Source organism: Perognathus longimembris, chromosome 8, assembly GCF_023159225.1.
Source record: "Perognathus longimembris pacificus isolate PPM17 chromosome 8, ASM2315922v1, whole genome shotgun sequence".
NCBI classification, from domain to species: Eukaryota; Metazoa; Chordata; class Mammalia; order Rodentia; family Heteromyidae; genus Perognathus; species Perognathus longimembris.
Window position 1 is genome coordinate 2043772 of NC_063168.1, and position 25275 is coordinate 2069046.

A 25275-nucleotide genomic window follows, 5' to 3' on the forward strand; every position below is an offset into this window, starting at 1 on the left:
CCGTTTTCTGTATATGTGGTGCTGGGGAATCGAACCTAGGGCCTCGTGTATCCGAGGCAGGCACTCTTGCCGCTAGGCTATATCCCCAGCCCACCAATGATTTATTTTTAAACAACAGAAATTTATTCTCACTGGAGGCCCAGTGTTTGATATCCAGGCCAGGTATTTGACTCTTTGACCAGTGATTTGAAGTAAAACATGGAACCTCTCAGAGTAGCAGCTGATAGCAAATGTACTATAAGTCCCTGGACGTGCTACACCACAGGTGTGCCTACATTACACGGTGGTTGTATTTGTTGTTTGCGAACAGAACTAAACTGTAAGAATAAACACATGCACTGCTTAGCTCTTCTGATGCCTGCCTTGCTAATAGTGTGCCTTTCCTTATGCTCATCCCATTCCCTCTTCCTCAGCAACTGCCCCTCCCTTTCCTGCCTGGGAAACGCCACCCATTCTTCAAGGTCCAGTTACTCCTCTATAGAGCGCGTCCTAAGCCTCAGGACCAGAGTGAGCTGCACTGCCCCCTACGCTCCCGACGCCCTGGGAACTCCACCACCACCCCGCTCCACCCGAGTGACACCTACCAGTGCCGCGGATGCTCTACGGACGAAACCCGAGGGCGCGCGTAAGGGCCTCGCACGGGGCCTGCCTGGCACGAGCCCAGAGCGCCACACAGGGAGGATGGTGCACTCACAACACGCTTCTCTCCACTGACACATAAAGCCCCGGGGATCCGGGAAGTCTGGCTTGTACCAGGCTTGATTTCACTCACTTATTATTCGTCCCTCTCAGCAACTTATCTTTACTATCCTGGGAAAATATTAAACAAATTCTAGCGTCCACACTTTCCATACACACAGTTACAGGAGCAGGACACCAAGTGTCTGTCCTTGAAGGAGGGGGTTCGGGAGCTGTGCCGTGAGCCGGGCCGGGGCTCACGCTGCCTGTGCCCTCTCACTGAACTTCCATCCTGCTCTGCCACCTTCTGATGCACTCAGAGGAAGAGTCATCAAGGGCTTTTCGGGTGTAGTACATGAGGATGTTTGTTGTGGGAGGGAAGTAAATACTAAAGCAATGAAACCTTGGAAGCCAAGAAAAACTAAAGTCAACCACAGACACTATTATAAAAAGAACATAAAGGCATCTTTGATCCACAAGCATCTACGTGACACTGACTCAGTGTCTTCAAACTCCGACCTCCCTCTAATACCCACAGGAACCAGATATAAGGCACCAAGCCCCCTAGCCACCACCTTTGATTTGATCTGAGGAAAATACCAGTCATCAGCTGTTGGCAGGTTTCGCTCCTGAAAAAACACCTCACCCCTACATTTTATCTTCTTCTTTTCATTTTCCATCAAAGGAGCACTTCCTAAAATTGAAATCCATTGAACGCGATGATTCATAGGCATTGTAACTTTGGGGAGTCAGAAGCATGAGTCATTTTTATCAAAGTCTAAAGGTCTAAACCCAGCCCCATGCATTTGGTGCTAACTGCCTGCACTCTGCTGGCTTCCTCTTTGAAGTTCACGTCTATCCCACTGTCTAGCAGATCACTTACCTGGGGAGAAAAGGTCCAGGTTTTGGGCTTTTTAGATTGCCACGTGGCTCTGACTGTGTGAATGTTGCTCAAAACCTGAAATGAGATTTTTCTCCCTTGAAATCATGCCGCAGAGAGTTTGTTGCTGTTGTTTAATTTTAATAATCATTTTCAAGCCCAGTCAGTGAGGGTTGCCGTTCTGGGGCGGGCACCCAGGGAGGGGGGACCCTTACCTTCTACTTCACATCAGGTGCAGGAAACTTGTAACTTGTGAAATACTTAGTGCAAAACAAGTTTTAAATATTTGCCAATAAAAAACAAAGGAACTGATGAATTCAGACTTGGACTGTGGACCAGTAACAAATTATTTAAGTAAAATATTTACTATTTGCTGGAAAAGCAAGCAACAATTTGGGTCAAAATGGCCTTTTAAGAGTTGCAACCCAGACAAGCACTCTATGCAGTACATCACCCTGTCATTAAGATGGGCATTCAGTCAGCTATGATACAGAGTTATATTTTTCTCTTAGCTCTAAAGGCCAATAAATTGCATTCTTCCCACCACTTACAAAAGCTCACACTATAATTTATATAAAACAATGAAAAACAAAAGAAGCCCAAACTTGCCACAGACAGTTCAAATTCTTGCAGAGGAACCAATAATATATCATTTTTATTTTATTTTAGCTAATAATTATAATTATTTTAGAGTTAAGCTTCAGAAACAATGAAAAGCAATCTCAAATGTGTCACATTAGTTCAGATTTAATTTAATGTCCACCTCTCTGTTAGAAGGCATCTAGGACTGCATGGGCAACTGAGTTGTTTCCATAAACAAAAATCTTCAATGACTAACGTTACTTATTTACTTAACATTTCCCAAAATGTTATATGTTCTCAATCTGGACTCTCTTGATTATTATCTGGTGATTAAGGCAGCACTGCTTTTTGTGTGTGTGTGTCTGTACTCTGGGCCTGGGGCTTGAACTCAGGGCCTGGGGGCTGTTCCTTTGCTGTTTTGCTCAAGGATGGTGTTCTGCCATTTGAGCCATGGCTCCGCTTCTTTTTGGTGGTTCATTGGAGATAAGAGTCTCACAAACTTTCTGCCCCAGCTGGCTTCAAACCATGATCCTCAGATCTTAGCCTCCTCAGCAGCTAGGATTACAGGTGTGAGCCACTGGCGCCGGGCTAAGAAGACGGTTCGAAAGTCCTTCTTGGGCTTTCTAACACCCAAGAAGTGCTTTGCTCTAATACAAGTTGAAACCCCACAGTATTCCTGCTCTTATCTAGTCAGTGAGTTCTGGAGCTGCTGTTTGGACTCAGGATAATTTTACAGCTTTCCTGACTCACAGGTCACTACACACGAGAGCGATGTGCAGACAGAAGGTGAACGGTGGGCTCGGAACAACACTGTGTTTCTGCACAAAGCCAATTTGCAAGGATGAAATAATTAAGGATTCAAACCATATCCAAAGATTTCAATCAGCAAACAGCACTAGAGGTATGCATAAAGACACCTAAAAATTCAATGGGAATCAAGAGAAATGAAACACAAGAGCACAATCAAGTTTCATCTCATATTCACGACAACGGCAGGTGGTGGCTGGGATGTGGAGACACACTGCCAGAGAAGGTGTGAACTGGAGGACCCGGCCCCTCTGCAGGGCAGTTTGGTATTCCATGAGACCCGAAGGTGCTCACCTCCACCACCCAGAAGCCTGTGAGGACATCTCTAAAGCCCTTCTTCTCACACAGTTCCACTCAAAGACTGCAGCAGGAAGCATAGTCCTCAGCAGAAGGGCTAGGCAAAACTGGGGTATATCTACATGGTGAAGGATGGAGATTATTCAGCAATTAAAAAGAATGACCAGTACCAAAGTCCACAATGTTGAGGCAAAAAAGTAAACTGCTGAACTTTTTTTTTTTTTTGGCAGTGCTGGGGCTTGAACCCAGGGCCTGAGCACTGTCCCTGGCTTCCTTTTTGCTCAAAGATAGCCCTCTGCCCCTGAGCCACAGCGCCACTTCTGGCTTTTTCTATATATGTGGTGCTGAGGAATTGAACCCAGGGTTTCATGTATATGAGGCAAGCACTCTACCAATAGGCCATGTTCCCAGCCCACTGCTGAGGGTTTTGATACTACTTTATAAAATATGACAGCACTAAAAATTGAGCCATGTACAATGAACAAACCAAAATTTAGAATAAAACAAACGAATGAAACAAAATGTGGTGCTCTACCACTTGAGCCACAGCTCAGTTTCTGGCTTTTTTGGTGGTTAGAGTTGCGTCTCGTGGACTTCCTTGTGCAGGCTAGCTCTTAACTGAAATCCTCAGATCTCAGTGTCCTGAGTAGCTAGGGTTACAGGGGTGAGCCACCAGCGCCCCAGGACCAATTCAGTCTTACACGGGTGAAACAGGTGGTGGTGACTGACTGTGAGCCATACCAGGGAAGCTCAGAAGCCCTCCCTCCCAGTGAGCACCGCGCTCAGCCCTCCCCCGGTGCTCATCCCTCACTACCCAGCCACCCACCACTCGCCTTGGATTCTGACCGCTGCAGACTTACAGACGTGACTGACTTTCTCTGGAAATGCTTCACCGCGCATATTATTAATTAAGCTCAGTTTCTGTTTGCATTCTTTTTATGTAAGCTCACAAATCTTCTTTGTAATGCTGGGAGTGGAGAAGGGAAGGTGGATTTGCAAGGGACGACAGAACCCCAGGAATGCTCAGTGGGCACCGTCAGGGGTGGCCTGGGACCATGTGAGCAGCCCTCAGCGCCCAGAAGGAAGCAAGCACCCCTCTCCCCAGGGTGTGAGCGGAGGCCAAGCGGGGACCCCAAACTTCACTTGAACTGGACAGCAGTGACATAGCTAGCACCAGTTTCTCTGTCAGCACAGTGTGAAGTCTGTGCGAAACAGAACTTCAAATAAGAGGTGGAGACTCAAGATCTAACACCTAAGACGGCCAGGGCTCAATAAACACCATTCACTCTACAGGAACTAAGAGCCCCACACAGAATCAGAAAGACATTCGATAGACACCAACACTGAGACAAAAATAGATGAAGGGATTACTGGCAATGATTTTAAAACAGCCCATAAATAAAGGGATTCAGGGCTGGGGATATGGCCTAGTGGCAAGAGTGCTTGCCTCATATACATGAGGCCCTGGGTTCAATTCCCCAGCACCACATATACAGAAAACGGCCAGAAGTGGCGCTGTGGCTCAAGTGGCAGAGTGCTAGCCTTGAGTGGGAAGAAGCCAGGGACAGCGCTTAGGCCCTGAGTCCAAGCCCCAGGACTGGCAAAAAAAAAAAAAAGGGATTCAGATAACTTCACTGTGCCTGAAACAAATTTACATTATAGAAATAAGTATAAAGTCTTAGGAAGTCAGTAAGAAAACCTCAAAAAAGAAATAAAAACTATGAAGAATAACCAAGTAGAAATACTAGAAGTGAAAGATAAAACAACCAGACCAACAAAACAAAACCAAATATCATAGTCACTGGATACACACAGCAGCAAGAGAAAATAATCAGTGAGCTTCAAGATGGGAAAGAAGAAACTGTGCTACCTGAATGTAAAATAGATGGAAGCAAGCAAGCAAACAACAGAGCTTCAGGTAGCTGTGCGATTTTAGCAAAAGCTCTCACACTTGTGTCATCAGAGTCCCACAGGACAGCAGAGCTTGAAGCTAAGAGAACACTAGGAAATAATGACAATTTGACATGCAGATTTAAGATGGTGGGCAAATCCCAACTAGGTAAACCCAAGAAACTCACTCCAGGTATAACATAAACCTCTGAAGATGAAGAGAAAGAGCACACGTTGAAAGCACTCAAAGAGCGCCCCCCCCCCCCCAAAACAGCTTGAATGGCAATGCATTTCCCATCAGAAACCACAGCGGCCAGAAGGAAATGGCGTCGTACCTTTCAAGAGCTAAAAGAGCATTTCTATATCTCATGAAAAGATCCTTCTGAATGAAGGAGAAACAGACATTCTTAGATACCAAACATTTAAATATTCTATATAACAGCTCAATTTGTAACTATGACACAAGTTAGTTTTATAAATTCGCTTCTACGGTTTTGACATAAAAATAAGTCCTACTATGTTAATATGCTATTAAAAAATCAAATTCTAAGCTGGGCATGGTGGTAGGCTGAGGAGGGCTCAGGCAGGAGGAGAATCATGAGTTTGAGGACAACCTAGGCTCAAAAAGGGGGGGGGGGGGGGAATCATCTCTTTTTGGTCACTGGTGACACCTACTGGCTCATTTAGAGCAGTGCTTGGCGCAGTGTAGAAGTGAGGATTACGATGGAAACTCCGAGCTCGGATGGAAGGCAGGCAAGCGGGCAGGCAGTTGGAAGACTTTCTTCTTATTCTGGGAATCCTAAGTACACTCTGTATGAGCAAAAGCGATCCCGTGTCAACTCCAAGCGTGCTCCTCGTCCAGTGCTGGCGCTCCCGCCCCCAGGGAGCCGCCCATCCTGCAGAGCACGCCTGCTGTGCTCAGCACTGCTCTCTCCACATGCCATCGGTCGCCTCCCGCGCCTCCCCTAAGTTGTACCCATGGCTTCTCTGCTGCTGATGCTTCTCATTCTTTAAACTGACTGGTGAGGAAAGCAGGTGGGGTCGAGTCCCTCTCTCGGAGATGAAACTTGGCTGCCATTTGGCCATGACACTGTACCACAGCCCCCAGGGGAATGTGCCACATGCTTTTTTCTGTAGGTGTGGAAATGGTCCCACGGTTTCCTTTCTCTGTCCTACGAATGTGGCAAAGTACCACTGTGGATGGATTTTCAAATGTTAAATGTTGGCTACACAGGTGTATATATTTGTGCTCTTGAAAGATGATGCAACTAGTCTGATATAGTGTCCTTTTCGTAGGCTGATTTTGACAACCTTTTGTGCACTTAGTTTCTATATCCATAAGGGAAGGGGTACTGTAATTTTTCTTTCTTCATATTTTGGTATCATGTTTTACCTGGCTTTATAAAATTGTTGGAAAGCAGGTTCTCCTTATTCTTTGGAAGAATTTGAGTGAGATTAGTGTTGTCTCTTTCTGAAATGTTTAGGAAATCACTAGTGACGCCATTTGGGCTTTGACTTAACCTTTCTGAGAAGAATCTTAAGTTTTCTTTTTCTTTTTTTTCGTTCTTTCTTTTTCTTCTGATGCCAATATCAGGAGCTGAACTCCCAGCCTTGCGCTCTCGATTAGCTGTCCCACTCGCGGTTGGGGCTCTACTGCTGAGTCATGTGTAAAGTCTGATCTCTTTTTTTTTCTGGTTAGCCAGAGATAAGAGAATTGATCATTTTTCTGTCCTGACTCTTTTTGAGCCATGGTCCTTAGCTCTCAGTCTCTTGAGTAGCTAGGATTACGGGAGTGAACCACTGCTTCTCAGCAAGTTTTCATTTCTTCAACAGAGTACTCATTTTTTCCTATGTCTGTTTTAGTAAATTATGTTTTTTCAGGAAATTATCTATCAGTGCTTCCAAACTTATTGGTATAAAGTTGGTTATAATATCTCTGTGCTGTCCTGTTACTGTCTTAAGGGTCCATGGTAATATCCTTGCTTTTATGTCAGATGTAAGTCATTCATTTTCTTTCTGTCTCCGAAAAAATTTCTTAGTCTGTTTCATTAGGCATATTTCTATTTTATTAATTTTTTCAAAGGATAAACTTTTATCTTTGCTGGGGATATAGCCTAGTGGCAAGAGAGCTTGCCTTGTAAACTTTTATCTTTTTGGCCTTTTCTCTTTTGTTCATCTGTTTTCTACTTAACTAATTTCTATTCTTACCTTTATTCTTTCCTCCTTTCTACTGTCTTCAAGTTCAATATATTCTTCGATTTCAAGATTCTTATGTTGGTAGCTTAGTCAGTGATTTTTAAATAGTTGTTATAAATTTCTATCTAAGCAGAGTACTTTCTACAGGTGAAAAAAAAATCTAAGGATCTGGTGGGTTATTTGTGATGTACAAACATCACATGCTCGGCAACTAAACAAACCAGGGGCCTCCCCTATGTCCTAAGAACTGGTGTAGGTAAATACATATAAGAAAAAATATATATATATTTACCTTATAATACCTTAAAATATATATTTACCTTATAATGTGTTACCTATAAGGTAAATACATTCATATGTATGTGTGTTGTATGTACACAGGAAGATATCCAACATGTACTAGATTATTGGGGAAATGCAAGTAAAAATCAGCGCGTGAGACCCAACTATATGCTCTCTACAAGAAGCCTACTTTATATATATACATGGTAACTAAGATAGGTCAAAAGGAGAATAGAAAAGATACCTAAGATATTGAAACAGATACTACACAACATCTGTATCTAAGGTACTATCTGCTTACACGGAACAGAGTGAATGTCCACCTGAACGGGAGGGTGCTCACCTTACTGCCATCGAACAGACAGAGGCGGACGTGTCTGCTGAGCACCTGAAGGCTGGGTCCAGGGAGAGGAATCGCCTTACAGCTCCACAGGGTCATGGTCAGCGAGACGCGGCTTGGCCTTGGCCTAATCTGCAAGAAAGGAAATGTTTTACACCAGCACACACATATGAGAAAAATGCCAATACTCTGTTTACTCAAAGTCAAAAGTAGTAATTACAGGCAAATTGTCATAAAGTTGTCTTTGAGATACTTGCATTTTTTTCTAACTACTTAAAAACTACAATGGGGGCTGGGAATGTGGCCCAGTGGTAAAGTGCGTGCCTGGCGTACATGAAGCCCTGGGTTTGATTCCTCAGCACCACATATATAGAAAAAGCCGGAAGTGGTGCTGTGGCTCAAGTGGTAGAGTGCTAGAAGCCAGGGACAGTGCTCAGGCCCCGAGTTCAAGCCCCAGGACTGGCAAAAAAACAAAACAAACAATAAATAAATAAGTACTACAGTGAAGAGGCAGAAATAATAGGCAGATTACATGACCTGATCGTGAAATGATTTTGTTCCAATTTCTCATGATGGAATGTGTGCAAGTTTAGACAATGACTACAGCAGAACCAAGACACAAAGCCAGGTGCCGATAGACCAAGCCTGTAATCTTAGCTACTCAGGAGGCTAAGATCTGAGGAACACAGTTCAAAGCTAGCCTGGGCAAAATAAATAAATAAATGAATCTGTGACTCTCTTTATCTCCAGTTAACCACTAAAAAGCCAGAAGTGGAGCTATGGCTCATAGAGCATCAGCCCTGAGCAAAAGAGGTCAAGGACAGGGGCTGGGGATATGGCCTAGTGGCAAGAGTGCCTGCCTCATATACATGAGGCCCTGGGTTTGATTCCCCAGCACCACATATACAGAAAATGGCCAGAAGTGGTGCTGTGGCTCAAGTGGCAGAGTGCTAGCCTTGAGCAAAAAGAAGCCAGGGACAGTGCTCAGGCCCTGAGTCCAAGCCCCAGGGCTGGCCAAAAAAAAAAAAAAAAAAAAGAAATAAAACAAGACACAGAGCACTGATCTCATGCACCTAACTCCTCTTCTTGTGTGGATGCTAAGAAATGATCTCCATGCTTCCTTGGCTCCTTATGTAGATTCAGATTTGCCTTAGATGGGTCTGTACTCACAGCTTGTAAAGGAATAAATTGGCAGTGTTTATTTATTGTTAAGACCATGGACTAGGTAGAAGTGTGGCTCCAGGGGTAGAACAATAGTCATGAATAAAAAAGCTGAGTGAGAAGCCTTGAGGTCAAGCCCCAGTACTAGCATAAACATGCACAGAAAACAACCAATAAGCAAAATAATTCCACCAACAACCTTAGTTAGGTAATGTCTAATAGCTTACTATGTTTCTAATTTTAAAAATGAAAGCGGAATATTTAGTTCTCTGAGTATAAGAAGTTCACACAATTAAATGACATTTTCTTCAATTATAGTATATTAGCCAGACAGAACACAATATGCTCGATGATGACTTGCAACACAAGACACTTCATGCTCAGAACGCTCCAGGCCAGGACGGGGTTGACGGGAAGGACGCTAAGCTTTCACAAGCCCTGACCCCACTCTCCCGTGCTCTAACCCGAAGGCTGTGGGAAAGGAAGAGAGCAGTGATGTGCTCTAAGATAGTTTCCATCTGCTAGAAACACATACAAAGTCACGGAAAGTGCGAGTGTTGTGTGGCTTTCTCTTTTTTGACAGTGCTCAGTGTGAGCGCAGGGCCTCATACTCCCTAGGCAGTCTACTGCTGAGCCACACCTGCAGCCATGAAGAGTTTCTCCTACTTCAAATACTGGCACACAAAGAATCCTTTATTCTTAGTGCTACTTTCAAGTGCAAATCACCAAGTTCTGCCAACGTACTCATTCCTACTTAATGAAATGATACCACGACAACCGATGAGGAGGAGGAGGATGATAGTAATAGCTGGCTGTATCCGTCAGCTCTCCACTGCGAGGAGAAATGCCGGAGCTAGTTCAAGCTGGAGTTTCAGCCCGTGGTCGGCTGGCCCAGTGCTGATGGACCTGGGCGGAGGCAGAGCATCGCTTAGGAGACATGCTCACTTGTGAGAGCTGGGGAGCCTGAGGAGGAGAGGGGCTGGGCACTCGGTCTCCCCTGCAAGGGCTCACCCTTTTAAGGTGCTCCTTTCCACTCGGCCCTGCCTCTTGAAACTTCCACCAGGAGCTGGGAAACTGACCGAGGCCTCCGGGGAACGCTTATCCAGACCGTGGCACTGATTGACATTTACTGAGCTCTTCCCATGTGCCACGCATTGTTCCACGTCTTTACACACACACACACAACGGAATTCTCACAAGTTGGTGTTGAAAGTACTATCAACCCCTTTTCATAAATGAAGAAACTGAGGAAAGAATCATTAAGAAAGAAACCTAGTAGGTGCCCGCCCAAGTTTTGCCTTAGCTATGAAAATACCACTGTTTCAAAATTATAATACAGAATCAAATGCACTTATCAATTTACACTGGACTCTGTACTTGCACCAGGACGAGGCCCGGAGACGCGGTGATCTCATCTGCGCCTCCGCGATGGTCACTGTACTTACGGTGCCGGCTTCGGCATCCCACAGTAGATCTCGGAAGGCCAGCTGGGATGCGGTGAGCTCTGGTTGTAAGAAGTAACTTGTTCGAAACTGATTTCCTGGAAAAATAATTTTCCTCACAAAAGAGGAATGAAACTCAGCCCTACTCCTTCCCCCCCCCACAACACACCCCTAATTCCATAGTGTTGTTCAACCCACTTAGGAAGCAAACATTTCCAAAATGCCACGCTGCCCACTGGGTGCTCAATTTTGAAAACAGCTTGCCTTGCTCATACAGACGTTTTAAGTAATTTTTTAAAGTACAAGATATAAAGCTACAAACTGATAAACGATCATGTTAGGGCAGCTATAAGAAAGCTCTTGAAGACTTTTAGGCCAATTACATGCCTCATAATAATGGCGCATTCCAATACTTTGGTAAAAATGGAGAAAACTGTAAGTACTTTGTAGCGATTGTAGAAAATAATACAAAACTTCTTAGCTTTGTCTCTTAGCATAAAAATGTATTACTCTTCCATAGCTTACTTATAAAGAATACTTCATATAAAATTACATTTTGATTCAAGAAAGAATTTGTCCCTGCTCTATCGAGTGCTGGGCTAGGAGCTAGAAATACAATGGTGAATTGGGGAGTAAGGTCTCTGCCCCCGTTAGCTTCCAGTGGATTGAAGAAAACAACAAGAACTAAGAAGACAAGTAAAAGCTACTAAGGCTGCTCAAGTGAATAGGAGTAGGGCAGAACTACAGTTCCCAAGGTGGGCATCTTTGGGAAGGTGGACTTCCCCTGAGAGAAAGATGGGAAGGACCTGGACATTTCAGGGAAGAACCTTCCAGCAGAGGCAACCTCTGAATACCCCTATGATGGATCACTGAACTGGTCAGGTGCACTAACCTTCAGTTCCTCTTTAAAATGAGCTTGTAGATAAAAGCTATAAAATACTAGTACAAGTAGGAAGTAGAAAGTCTTGCTATAAAGAAGGGCAGACAAAGGAGTTTTGGCTAGAATGGGATGGAGTTCGGGGATGGTTCTTTTTCTTCCTTCCTTCCTTTTTTTTTGTGCTGGTTCTGGGACTTGAGCTTAAACTCCACACATTTAGCTTTCCCTTTGCTTTTTTGCTCACAGCTGGTAGTCTACAACTTCTAGTTTCTGGATGGTCAAACGGAAATAAGACCCTCAGATCTCAGGCTCTCAAGTGGTCAGGATTGCCGGCGTGAGCCGTGAGTGCCCAGTGTGGGCTGGTTCTTAGACTGTGGCACCTGGTGGCCTGGTGACACTGATGGGGAAATGAAGTAGGAGGGGAAGCTGATGATGGAGGCTGAAGATACAACAAAAGGCTGAGAGAGAAGGGAGTCACATTTCTGAAAGAAGAAAGGAGCCAGAAACCAGAGCAAAAGTCAACAGACTGGCCTTTGATAGGTTCAGGGAGCTTTGCTGACCGCCACAGGGAGGATGAAGAAAGGGGAACTGCTGGGTCTAGTGTGATGGCTAATCCTTGTAATCCCAGCCACTCAGGAAGCACAGATAGGAAGGATCACAGTCCAGCTCAGGAAAACAATAAGAAAAGCCTTGCTCAATAAGTAAGTGGGGTATTACAGGTGACTCACAATTACACACCATCATACGTCGAAAGATCATGGTCTAAGGCAGTTGGGGTAAAAAGTGAGACCCTGAATGAAAAAATAACTAAAGTAAAAAGGGGTCTGGGAGTAGCTTAAATGGTAGAGTGCCTACCTAGCACACAAACCCCAGGATCATAAAAAAAAAGAGAGATGAGCAGATGAGCACCAAAAGAAGATGACCGTGACCCAGTCAAGGTGGTGAGGTTCGGCCGTGTCCTCATACTGCTTGGGCTGTAACAACCTTCGTTTCTTAGCTACAATTGTGCGTGGTACCTTCCTCCAGCAGCCTGGAGAGGGTGGAAGGCCTGAACCCGGCGGGAATCGCCCCCATTGTGGTCAATACATCCACTGTGTTTATCTGCAGAAGAGAGCCAAAATGAAATCCATTTGCTTGTTTTCATGTCTGTTTCCTTGTCTTCCCAGGGTATTTAAAATAGCTCAGTGTGAACCCCCGTTTCTGCAAGGACGCTATCCTTCGGAAGAGCCTGTCCCAAAGACCTGGGCTGCAGAGCTGTGTCTCAGAGCAGCTACCTTATGTACCTCCTGTGCCTCTACATCCCACCCGGGCCCGCGCCGGGGCTGCCACCTGATGCGCGAGCTACCGTGCCCACGGCTCACAGGGCCCACGCACTAGCCAGGAGGTGTCCTGTGTCTGTGAACAGGCACGGCCTCACAAGCCAGCAGACGGAGAAAAGAGGCCGGCAGGGTTCTTACAAAACCGCTCTGGTGATTATTACAAGGGGATAGGGAATATTTTCATTTGCTTCATCCTTTTTTAAATTATAAGATTTGGGGTATTTCTGACTTTTCTGATGGTAACTGACATTTAGCATCAGTCTTCCCCCAAAGTACCAGATATTCACCTGGTATCAATGAGAAGAACTGCAAGTCTTCAGTTCTACTATGAACAAGCATGGCGCCTCTGTGTCCCAAGGCCCAGGGAGAGGTGGTGATGGGCGCGGCAGGGCTGGGAGCAGTGGCTCCGCTGCTCCGCCGCTCTGCACCAGCACGGTCCCCACCCCGCGCCGGCCCCCACCCCGCGCCCGTTCGGCCCTCCGCACCAGCACGGCCCCCACCCCGCACCGGCCCCCACCCCGCGCCCGTTCGGCCCTCCGCACCAGCACGGCCCCCACCCCGCGCCCGATCCGCCGTCCATTCTGTCTGCTACTCAACATTCTGTTTTCAATGTGAACTCATCCACAACAAGGCGGTAAGACGGTGATACCAACCTCGGAGACAGCTTTCTGAACAGCATTCCAGTGGGAGTCAGTTCTAGGGAGAGGAAATGATGACATGCGTTCAGGGACGGGCTAGACTGTCCGCTCACTGGGGCACTTGTGGTCACTCATCAAAGGTCAGAGTACACAATCACCCACCCGCAAGTCCTCCAGACGCCAAGCTAGAACTCAAGGCACTAAAAAGAATCTCATCATTAAAGTAGTAGTGATCTCTAGGAAAAGAATAACAGAAAAAGCTCTCAAGGTGTAAGCTGTCTCTATTTCAGAAAAGGCTCATTGGGTATAATTTATTATAATTGTGAGTGACATACCTACACTTAATAAATAATGCTCTATAAAGTTTCCTGCCCATCAGGTGGTTTAATTCTAGCCCTTGGGGGCCTGAGGCAGGAGGATCAGCAGGTTAGAGCCTGCCTTAACATAATGAAGCCCTGTTTTAAAAACAGCAAAGACAGCCAGGCACCAGTGGCTCACACCTGGCTACTCAAGAGGCTGAGATGTGAGAATCGTGGTTTGAAGCCAGCCCAGGCAGGAAAGCCCATCAGATTAGTCCCAATTAAACATTCTTAAAAAGCTGGAAGTAGAACTGTGGTTCAAGGGGCAGAGTGCTAGCCTTGAGTGGAAAAAGCATAGGGACAGTGCCTAGGCCCTGAGTTCAAGCCCCAGGGCTGGCATCAAAAAACAAGTAAAAAAATTTTAAAAGGAGTACAATAACAAAAAAGTGTCCTCGAGCTACTCTGCTGTCCTCTCACACCTTTGTACCTTTGCTTAACTTCCGCTCCGTCTGCGGTCTCGTCCTCCACGTCCATGTCCTGGTCAGTGCCTTTCTCACTGTCCTCACTGGGCTCCTCGCTGGACTCGGGATCGTCACCATCACAGGGCTGGGAAACCATCAACACAGGAAGCACTTTTCAACTGCTGCACACATCAACCAATACAAACACCCGGACTGAAGCAAGACGGGAGGATGGTACAAAAGGGCCTAACGTTTTTCAACATGTGGGTGATAAGTCTGAAATTTGAGAATACGACGAAGGTGAAGGGAGACAGCAAGGACGGTAAATTCCAAGTGGAATTTGCTCAAATAGAAAAACATAAAAACGTTAGAAGAAAATAATCTTGGCATGAAGAAACCCTTCTTCAATTATGTTATCAAGGGGCTGGGGATATGGCCTAGTGGTAAAGTGCTCGCCTCGTATACATGAGGCCCTGGGTTCGATTCCTCAGCACCACATATATAGAAAGCGGCCAGAAGTGACGCTGTGGCTCAGGTGGTAGAGAGCAAAAAGAAAAGAAGCCAGGGACAGTGCTCAGGCCCTGAGTCCAAGCCCCAGGACTGCCCCCCCCCAAAAAAAATCAATTATGTTATCAAAACCCATATCCCCAATAGACACTGACAACCTAGCTAGTAAAAAAATAGCCAGCAGGATGTCAGCAAAGGAAACACCTAACACAAATTTCTAAGGAGTAACATGTTTGTTAGTATAATAGTTAAAAAAAAGGTTGGTTTTTTTTTTTTAAGATTCCTTTGGAAAAATAACCAAAACACTACAAAGGCAAATTACAAAGCAGAGAAAAGCAGCACTCTGCCTCATTAGGAGTGTGGTAAACACATACTCAAACAATGGGATGCATTTGTGGATCATGTTGGCAATTATGAAAGATTGTTCACAATCAGCACTGGCAAATAGAGGGGAAAACAGCTATGCTCAGATGATAGAAGACGGGAGAGTACATCAGCACAATCAATAAAAATAGAAAGGTACAAAGCCTTGTATAAAGGTATAAAGCAGACACGTAGTCCTCGGAGGGGAATGATCAGACTGGCAGGTCTGCACAGACGGGTGTGTAGACTACCACAGCAGAGGTGCTGGTGGGTACCACCATTCCTCCTGTTCTTCCTCTGCAACCCAGTGTGGCAGCACAATCTGGAAGCTTTCTGAGTCCTTCGCCTTGCTTTCCTTTTGCCAGTTAGGATCATTAGAAGACCCAGCAGGTGACTTCCTGCACCAATTAAGTGACGGAGAATTTAGCTTAGAGTCCTATTAAGGATGAAAAGGCTTTGTAGGAGGACAGGAAGACATAAACAACAAACACGAACCTCCAGGTATGTTCTGGGAATGAGACCTTCATTTCCTTGGGCATTCTTAGCTATCCACCAACCATCCGGCTTCTTTTCAATTATAAGCAGAATTTCCCCTTTCTTAAAGCAAAACAAAGTAAAAGTTTTACAATAAAACTCAATAGTCATGTGTATTACTTTGTGACTAGTACTTCAGAATAGATGCTTCTTTTCTGGTGGGGAGACACTGGGGATTGACTCCAGGGCCTTGAACCTACGCTAGCAAGTGCTCCTCCCCAGAGCTACATCCCCAGCTCTCAGTCTTTCTTAATCCATTCTTTATCCTAACTTATCAAAAACTTTCCTACTGCACTATCCCCAGATCTATGTGACTATAAACGAATCATTCACTTTGGTCACTCAGCACATGTCTGAAGAGTATGTGCAACGGAGTCACTTTTCATGGTCATTTTCAAGGCCCCATGTTCATTCCAGCAACTTGATTCATGATTAAAGTATTGTCTAATTTTTAATGTCCCTCAGAAGCAACACATCAAATCCCAGAAGAAAATCTATTATATTAAACAAAAGTCAAATAAACACTATTTGCAAACAACATTAGTATTTACCCAATATGTTAATCCCTAACTCATGTCCTGTATAACAATCCATGTATCAAAACACAATCTCCTTGAAGAACAAATACTTAGTACTGCTGAGAACATTTAAAAGAAAATCCATCCTTAGAATATGCACTATTAGGCTGGGAATATGGCCTAGTGGCAAGAGTGCTTGCCTCGTATTCATGAAGCTCTCGGTTCAATTCCCCAGCACCACATATATGGAAAATGGCCAGAAGTGGTGCTGTGGCTCAAGTGGCAGAGTGCTAGCCTTGAGCAAAAAGAAGCCAGGGACAGTGCTCATGTCCAGAGTCCAAGCCCCAGGACTGGCCAAAAAAAAAGAAAAAGAAACTCTGCAGTCAGATGAACATGCATGCATAAAGAAAAAGACAAGACATTCTGATCTAACAGTGATGAGATAATGATTACTTTCTATGTTGTTTAGTTTTCATATTAAAAAATAATCTGGGAGCTGGGGATATGGCCTAGTGGCAAGAGTGCTTGACTCATATATACGAATCCCTGGGTTCGATTCCCCAGCACCACATATATAGAAAATGGCCAGAAGTGGCGCTGTGGCTCAAGTGGCAGAGTGCTAGCCTTGAGCAAAAAGAAGCCAGGGACAGTGCTCAGGCCCTGAGTTCACAGCGTAGGACTGGCCAAAAAAAAAAAAAAAGAACTGGGATTACCATCATGAGTTACCTTCCTCCAGCTCAACAAGTGCTTCTTAACGGCACAGAGCATCCCCTCTTACTTTGGAACTAGGGATACTGCCTGACACACACAGATAGCTTTATAAATACGACAAACAAGGGTGCCAGAGGCTCACACTCGTAATTCTAGTACCCAGGAAGCTGAGATCTGAGTATTGTGGTTCAAAGCCAATGCAGACAGATGAATTCTAGGGACTCTGTTCTCCAATAAACCAGCTGGAAGTAGGGGTATGGGCTTAAGTGGTGGAGTACCAACCTGGAGTGAAAAAAGCCAAACAAGAGGAGAAACCCTAATACTGGCTAAATCAGTCAATAAATGAACAACAAAACTTGACCCATAAGCAGGAATTATCAACACCAAAGCTATTTTGAAAAGCTTTAGAAGAGCTAACTTTAATAACAGAATTTCATTATTACTCCTGCTGCTAAGTTGTAATTGTTACTTATCTAAGGAGACAGTCTTAAAGAGCAACTAGGAATATGAGTATATAGGCAGAGCTTTCTTACTCTGTTAGGTATGCTCATTTGCTCAAAGACAGGTTCCAAAGTTATTCAACCTACTTTAAATGTAAGATCTCCAGCTTGCTGGGCGGTAAAGTCTCCAAGAGCAATGTATTGTTGACTTGTTGCTTGTTTGGGAGACTCTTGTTCCTCCTCTTCTTCATCTTCCTCCTCTCCACTGCTTTCTTGGCTCTCTTCACTTTCCTCGTCATCCTCTCCGGGGGAGTCATCATCTTCCTTGTTCTCATGAAGTGTGTCAGCTCTACAGAAAGCAATTCTAGGATTAGGACCACAAAATAACACAAACACAAACAGAATACAGGTGGAATGTCCATATGTACAAGAGTGGTTCCACTGGGTTCTGGCTCACGCCTGTAATCCTAGCTGCTCAGGAGAGACGCTGAGGTCTGAGGATTGCGGTTCAAAGCCAGCCCAACCAAGAACGTCTGTGAGACTCTCATCTCCAATTAACCACCAGAAAACTGGAAGTGGTACTGTGGCTCAAAGTGATAGAATGCTATCCTTGGGTGAAAAAACTCAGGCACAGTTCCCAGGCCCTGGGTTCAAGGCCCACAACCCTGAACAAAAAAAAAGGAAAGAAAAAAGAAAGAAAGAAAAAGAATGGCTCCATATTTGGAGTCACAAGTAATAGTTCCTACTATGTAGCTGGGCATATGTGACTTGAAGGACTAAGGGTGACAGAGTAGCTGAGGTATCTGAGCATTGCCCTGGATTTGAGGCAAGGAGACCTACAGTCAAGTCCTGTACCGTTCACTTAGCAAATGTTGCTCCGTCCGTGTTATGAGGTGCTTAGGGCACGGGCACTGGGAGTAAAGTCTGACTCTATCTTATTCTACCTTGGGCAGGTTTCCCACCAGCTCTCCACTTCTCTCACTGGTTGTCAGAAGAGAGCCTACTTCCTCAGGGTGTCCTAAGGATAGGTTGTTATTAGTTGCGTGGTGTTTCGAACAACTCCTCTCCACAGTAAGCTTTCCTTCCTAGCCAGGAATGATGCTAATGAGGTTGTACGCCAGGTGTCATGTGAGACCCTGGGAAACAAAGGTAAACCAGACACACTTCTCTGCCCAAAGGAGCTGACATGGAGACAGTCTAGGAGAGCGAGAATTCTGGGTAGTTCTCCAGGTACCACCATCTACGGTGGAATACATGGATCCTAAGGGATCCCATGAGGGATATTCAACGCAGGGTGCCTGTGGGGGGAGGGGAGTCAGGCAAAACAAGGACTCCAAAGAGGGAGAGAGGAAAAGGGAGGTTCAAGGTTCAGTGGCTAAATGGTGGGCAAAGCTTGGGGAAAACAAGTACGAGACAAGGCTGGAAGGAGGTGGGCAGAATATATAGTCCATGTGAGTTTTATCTTTAAGGTAAACCCTAAAAATGAAGGAAGGAGGGAAGGAAGGAGGGAGGGAGGGAGCGTACTCATTGGTAGGCTCTCTGCTCATGTCCACAGCAAGTTCCTGCAGCTGCAGGGTGAGCCTGTCCAGAAGCATCTGCTCCTCCTCCTTTCTCTGCTCATAGTTCCCAACAGGTGCAGCTTCGTCAGCCTAGGAGAGAACATGGGTCTGTCTCACTGAAAGAATTAACTGTAACTGTATTCCTCTCATTATATTTATTTTAGTGGTTTAAAAATTATATTACATTTTTAGACAATTTATATTTACATTTTAGACAATTATATTTTTTAAAAGGATAACAAAAACTCCAATAAGTATTTTATAAGGCAAACTAATTAGCACATGAGACTAGACTTGCTCTCGGGAAAGAAATAAGAGCCTAGAAAATGCAATTTGAGTGGGAAAGTAAATGAAGTACACTTAGACTCTTTCGGCTTCTCTAGTTTGCTTTGTTTCCTTTCTGAGTTCAGCAGCTCCCCAGTCCTAGGGACAAATCTGGACAGAAGACTAACTTAGAGACAAGAAGCCAAGTGCCAGCCCCACATTCGGCCACTACGGACAGGGAGACAAAATGTCCTCCCCTTTGAGAATGTTCACTTCCTCCGCCACGAAACAGGAATAAGACGGGAGAAATTCAGGTGCTCAGATACAAGGCAAGGGCTCTGATCTGGACAGGGGGTTGATGTTCAGGGGTCTTCTATGTGCGGTGCTTTGTGATCTCTGCTGTGAGTTCAAGCTCAGGCTCCCTTGAACATCCTGATGGGACTGACAGGGCCATTTCTTGTCTGTTTCTGCAGTCATTGGTGCTAGAGCTGCCACAAGATATAAGCCTTTACCACTCACCCTCAGGGCCAGACAGCATCTTCCCCACAGTGGAAGTACAACAAAAACACTTCCCAACTGTGATGCACACAACGTGCACAACACAAGCATTTGAAATACCTTTCTGTGGATTTTCCGAGCCTTCCGTTGGAGTAAACTAATCAGAGCTCTTCTGCTCTGAGGCAGCTCATGCCGACTTCATCTCTAATGTAAACCCAGGGACCACTGACTTGAGTTCATTCCCACTTGACAAAAATACTGGTAGAAAAAGAGTTGTTTGTTTGTTGTAATATGGTCAAGTGTAACTTACTTTGTTCAGTTTTTGAAGAGCAGTTTTATTTTCATCTATTGCCCGTTTTAACTGGATACATCTAAATTTTTAAAAAAGAAAGAAAATACGATGAATTTTTTTATTGGCAGAACTGGAAAGCTATTTTACAAAATCATTCACCGTCTGAGCAGGCAGGGCAATAAGCCACTGTATGAATATTAAAATTCACATGTAGCTAGGCTCCTGTAGCTCAGACCTGTAATCACAGCAACTCAGGAGACTGAGATCTGAAGATCATGGTTCAAAGCCAGACCAGGCAGAAAAGTTTGTAAGACTCTTATCTCCATTAAACTACTCAGAGAAAGCTGGAAGTGGCTCTGTGGCCCAAGTGGTAGAGGACTAGCCTTGAGCACAGAGAGGCTCAGGGACAACACCCAGGCCCTCCCTGAGTTCAAGCCCCAGGACCAGCAAAAATAAAATAAAATAAAATAAATACCTAATTGTTTTTCTACCTCTACTGGGTGACCCTTATAGCCAGGCTCTGGAAAGCTCCCGTGACTGGCTCCAGGCGTCTCTTTCTCAAGGAAGAGCAATGGCTGCAAGGGAAGGTATCCCCAGCTCTGCAGTTCCGTCAGGCAGGAACTGGCCTTGGAGGTAGCAGGAGTAACACGCTGAGTCCCACGCATGACGGCAAGGAGGTCCCAGGCTCTGTCTCAGTGAGGCCTCCTATCAACCCCTACCGCTTTAGGAAAAGGGAAGCCTGGGAAAGGTGGCAGGCTCAGTCCACGGCAGGGAGCACCGGGCAGGATTCTGCAGTGGGACGCGGCTGTCATTCCACGCCCAGCTCACACAGTGCCATTTAAGTCTTAGATCCCAAGTGAGAACTGCAAAACTGGGCTACAGCTAATGTCGAAAGAGTTTCAAGTAAGCATACAATTCTTTTTCAGTATTTAGGGCCCTTTAAAAAAAGTCACTTCTTGTTACTTGCAGATGAAATAAAGCTGTGGAGAGGGGAAAGGGGTAGAAAAAGAGAAGCGGAAACACCAGACTGTGGCATTGACCCTGCTGCTTTCCTATCCAAAGCCAGGGCTCCCCCCCTCCCCCCCCCCCAGCATGCTGGTGGTCGGTGTGCACAGACACCTACAGTCTCACCTCCTCAGCTCAGCACAGCGCAGCTCTGCACAGCGCAGCACGCCCCTCCCACCAGCACAGGCAGCCTGGCTGGCTCGAGATTCACGTGCCAGCATTGAGCAGGTCTAACATCTGATTGCAGTGGATTCACACGGTGCCTCTCCTGACCTCGCAGTGAATATGCCTTCCCCTGCTACACCAAATTCTGATTTCTTAACTGCCTTAACAGGTTTTTGTTACCTTCCTACCTTGATGTGTTAGAACATTTTAGAAAGTAATGCTAGACTTAACGAACCTCAGTAAACCTTGTTTTTTCTCACTTAGCTAATAAGCATTAACTCGTGTTACAGTGAAAATGGATTTTAAAAAGCTTTCAGATTACATAGTACAATGCTAGCGTAGTTATTTACAAAGGCATGCAAGTTGACTTGCATCTTTTTAATATTTACAATCTTTATTTAATAGTATCATTCCAATAGACGTGTTAGATGTGGATAATCCTAAGAAATTTCACTCACTGCTGCTTCAAAGGTATTTACCATTATTATTGTCATTTTGGAAATTATAAAAACAAAGAGGGAGAGGAGTGAGGGACAGTAGAAAAAGAGAGAAAGAAAGAAAAAGAAAAGAAGGAAGGAAGAAAAAAGAAAGAAAGAAGGAAGCAGGAGGGAAAGAAAGAAAGCCTTAAATAATCTCTATGCATTAAATGCTACTCATTGAAATATCAGTGACATTTCTAGAAAGCACATGCAATTTAGTTCACTTTACCTTTGATAAATATCTCGCCTTTTATTGGGCTCTAGAGCTCCTTGTGATTGGCTCTCTGAAAGCAAACTATCAACCTACAACAAATAGACACAATTTAGTATCATAATGCCATAAGGAATAACATTTTACTTATCTTTCTTCTCTAATATAAAATGAATATTCTTTTCAGATATGTTTATTAAAATGAATATTTTAAAGGTACAAATAAAGTTGAAAGCATTTCACAGAAAATACCCACCATCTAGATCCTACCATTAACATTTTACTACATTTATTTAATCTACCTATTCATCGGTCCATCTTATTTTTCATGCATGTCAAGATAGATTACAGCCATCAATACCCTCTGTTAGTAATACACTTTGAGGGCTACTAGAGTTTAATACTTGTAAAATTTACACAGATACACAAATCTTTGTGAAAAAAGAGATATACAAATCTAAACCTTACACTTATCACATTTTGACAAATGCTTACGCTGGTTTAATTCAATCCTCTAGCAAAATACAGAAAATTACTCAAGAGGGAGGTAAAGGTAGAGGATCATGAGTTAAAGGACAGTCCTGGAAAAGTTAACAGGACGTGTGTGTGTGCGCGCGCAAAAGAGCTGGCGATGTAGCTTGTTACTGAGTATTTGCCTATTATGTGTGAGGCTCTGGATTCAGTCCTCAGTAAAAAAATGAAAATTACCCTAGAAAGTTCCTTCATACCTTTTCCAATATATTCCTGCCCTATCTCTCCAGAGACAAACCTGGCTGATTTTTTTTCCATTTCCTGGAGTTCATTTTGATTGATATTATTTTATATGATCACATATAGGCACACAGACATTGTGACTTTGTGTTCTTTCCCCTTAGTTTTTTTTTAATTAAGAATTCATTTTGCCTGCTCCTGAACTGTATATAAATGAAGTCAAGAATATGCTTGTAGGGCTGGGAATATGGCCTAGTGGCAAGAGTGCTTGCCTCCTACACATGAAGCTCTCCTCGGTTCAATTCCCCAGCACCACATATATGGAAAACGGCCAGAAGGGGCACTGTGGCTCAGGTGGCAGAGTGCTAGCCTTGAGTGGGAAGAAGCCAGGGACAGTGCTCAGACCCTGAGTCCAAGGCCCAGGACTGGCAAAAAAAAAAAAAAAAAGAATATGCTTGTAAGTAGCCCTCTCATGCCCCCCAAATCTTCCATACTGTTGTGTGTTAATTTATTCATCATTCTTGTTACCCAGAATTCACTGTATGGAATGTACTTACAGGTACTTTGTTAATTAACCCTCAAAAGAGGCACTTACATCTTTGACTTCTCTCCTATAGATTGTATTGAAAAGACAAAGTGAATGAAAAAAGAGAAATAAAATTCCACTAGCTTTTCCTCTATTCTTGAATTTACAATCATTCAAGGATTATGCGCAAAATTGCATAAATTAAAAACTGAGTCCTCACCCCCTGATGTGGAAATCTATTGCTCTTCCCCCTCCCCCCACTTTAACTGTCTGCTGTGGCACACGAAAAACTGGTTAATACTATCCAAGTGAATTACCATGTCTAGATTCTCAAGGGGTCAAAGTTTCCTAGTCAAGCTGTCTCCAGCTTGAATAAGCCTGATAGTAGTCTTGTTTTGTTTTCTTTAACAATTAAAATTAAAAGCTAGAAGAAAAACAATAGTCATTAGCATTCTGCCATATAGATACAATCTTGGTATGGCAGGTTTCCTTATGTATCTTTCCTATGACATATATATATATACATATATATTGCTATATATATTCTTTAACATGTCAGAAATATTTAACGCATTAAAATCTCTAACAATGGTTAGGTCACCGTATCATATCTCACTGTAATTTACCAATCGTTGAATCCTATTTTTGCATTATAAGCCATGTTGCTAGCATTGTAATATGTGGATCCGACTCGGTATTTAATGATCCGCATGCTGTGGATTCCTGTGAGCGTGGACACCCAGCCTGGGAGCGTGTTGAGTGGGGTCTTTTTTTAATTTTTATTTATTTTATTTTTGCCAGTCCTGGGGACTGGACTCAGGGCCTGAGCACCGTCCCTGGCTTCTTCCCGCTCAAGGCTAGCACTCTGCCACTTGAGCCACAGCACCCCTGGCCGTTTTCTGTATATGTGGTGCTGGGGAATCGAACCCAGGGCGTCATGTGTACAAGGTGAGCACTCTGGCCTCTAGGCCGTATTCCCAGCCCGTGCGGGGTCTTTTATCAACAGCCTGCTTTCCCTAAGCGCCGGGCCTGGCTGCACGGGAGCAGCCCCCGCCTCGGGGCCGGTCTTCCCCGGGTCTGCGCGGGCGGTGTGACTCCAGATCCTCCTCTCGGGCGCCCGGAGCGGCGTGCACGTCAAATTAACTTTTCTCCGGGGCTTCCCCGCGTCTCCGCGCCGTGTCGGGTCCCGGGCTCAGCGAGCTGACACCAAGGCCGGTCCTCGCCGCGCACGGGGTGGGTGCCAGAAGCCGCACCCGCGCCCACGGGGACTGGGTGAAGGCTTGGCGGGGGTGGGGGTGGGGGGGGGCGGGCCGGGCCCGGGCGCCCGCGGACGGCCGCCGCCGGAAGGACGTTCCCCCGCCCGGTGTGTCGGGGACGCCGAGGCGAGCGCCCCCGGCCCCGCCCCCCGGCCCGCCCCGGCCCCCCTCGCGCAGAGCCGGGCCCCCACCTGTAGCTTCAGCTCTCGGCCGCTCCGCCGCACCGCCTGCAGGGGATCCCGCCGCCGCCGCCGGGCGAGCATCGCTCCCCACGGGCCGCCCGCCCGCCCGGCCTCCGCGGGTTGTCAGGGAAACCGCGGCGGCGGGGGCGCGGGGCGATGACGCGCGCGTGACGTCACCCGGGCGCCCGCCTCCCGGCCCCGCCCACCCGGGCCGCCTGAGGCCGCGGGCGCCTGCCCGGGGAGCGCTGGGCCTGAGCGCGGCCGGTCCCACCGCTGAGCGGGCGCCCTCCCCGCGCGACGCCACGGTAAGTAACGAGCCTCCGCCCCCTCTTCCCTCCTCCAGTGCATTTTATGAACATGCAAGGCAACAAGATCCCCTTACAAGTGACCTCAGGGGCAAGGCAGCTGCAGGGCCCCCTTGACAGCAGCCGTCGATCGCAAGGCCTCATCTGCTCTAACAATGACCAAGAAGCGAGACTCGGCCCCCCTCACTTCACGCAGAGCAACCCAAGGCAGCTGGGGAAGCTTTAACAGTAGTTTCCCCCCTCTACCCCAACGACGTGAGCCAAGGTCTGTGGGGAGTGACTTCTGAGGCCCTCTAGATGGTCATTATCTAGGCCATCAATGGGCTTCGTCTTTGTAGCAGAGAACAGTCTACTAGGAATAAAAGAAGTAAGCCCGCTGCAGATAGTTCACACCTGTAATCCTAGCTGCTCCAGAGGCTGAGATCTGAGGATCACGCCAGCAGGGGCAGGAAACCAGAAGTGGGGCTGTGGCTCAAAGTGGTAGAGTGCCAGCCTTGAGCAAACAAGCTCAGGGACTGCACCGAGGTCCGCCCTGGGAGGGCTACATGCAGATGTCCCCCTCCCAACCTGGTTAAGTCGCCACCCAGTTACCTGGGTAAC

At 45.7% G+C, this 25275-nt stretch overlaps 1 protein-coding gene across 4 annotated transcripts in view; it reads right to left on the reverse strand.

The window, feature by feature from the left end:
• The window catches only part of Nphp1 (nephrocystin 1), a 40937-nt gene extending 16429 nt beyond the window's left edge, over positions 1-24508 (reverse strand). For 3 of the 4 annotated variants that reach the window (XR_007211809.1, XM_048352317.1, XM_048352318.1), the window contains exons 1-12: positions 24380-24476; positions 21714-21787; positions 19854-19914; positions 18747-18871; positions 17370-17571; positions 15515-15616; positions 14176-14294; positions 13405-13447; positions 12449-12533; positions 10559-10653; positions 7956-8084; positions 1562-1636 (exon numbers count right to left, since the gene is read on the reverse strand). Coding sequence is in view for 3 of the 4 variants with exons in the window: in XM_048352317.1 (XP_048208274.1) it covers positions 1562-1636; positions 7956-8084; positions 10559-10653; positions 12449-12533; positions 13405-13447; positions 14176-14294; positions 15515-15616; positions 17370-17571; positions 18747-18871; positions 19854-19914; positions 21714-21787; positions 24380-24451 (1182 nt within the window). In the remaining variant the exon portion in view is untranslated. Of the gene's footprint in view, positions 1-1561; positions 1637-7955; positions 8085-10558; positions 10654-12448; positions 12534-13404; positions 13448-14175; positions 14295-15514; positions 15617-17369; positions 17572-18746; positions 18872-19853; positions 19915-21713; positions 21788-24379 lie in introns of all 4 variants that reach the window. The other variant, XM_048352316.1, reaches the window with a different exon arrangement.
• Positions 24509-25275: the final 767 nt, after the last annotated feature.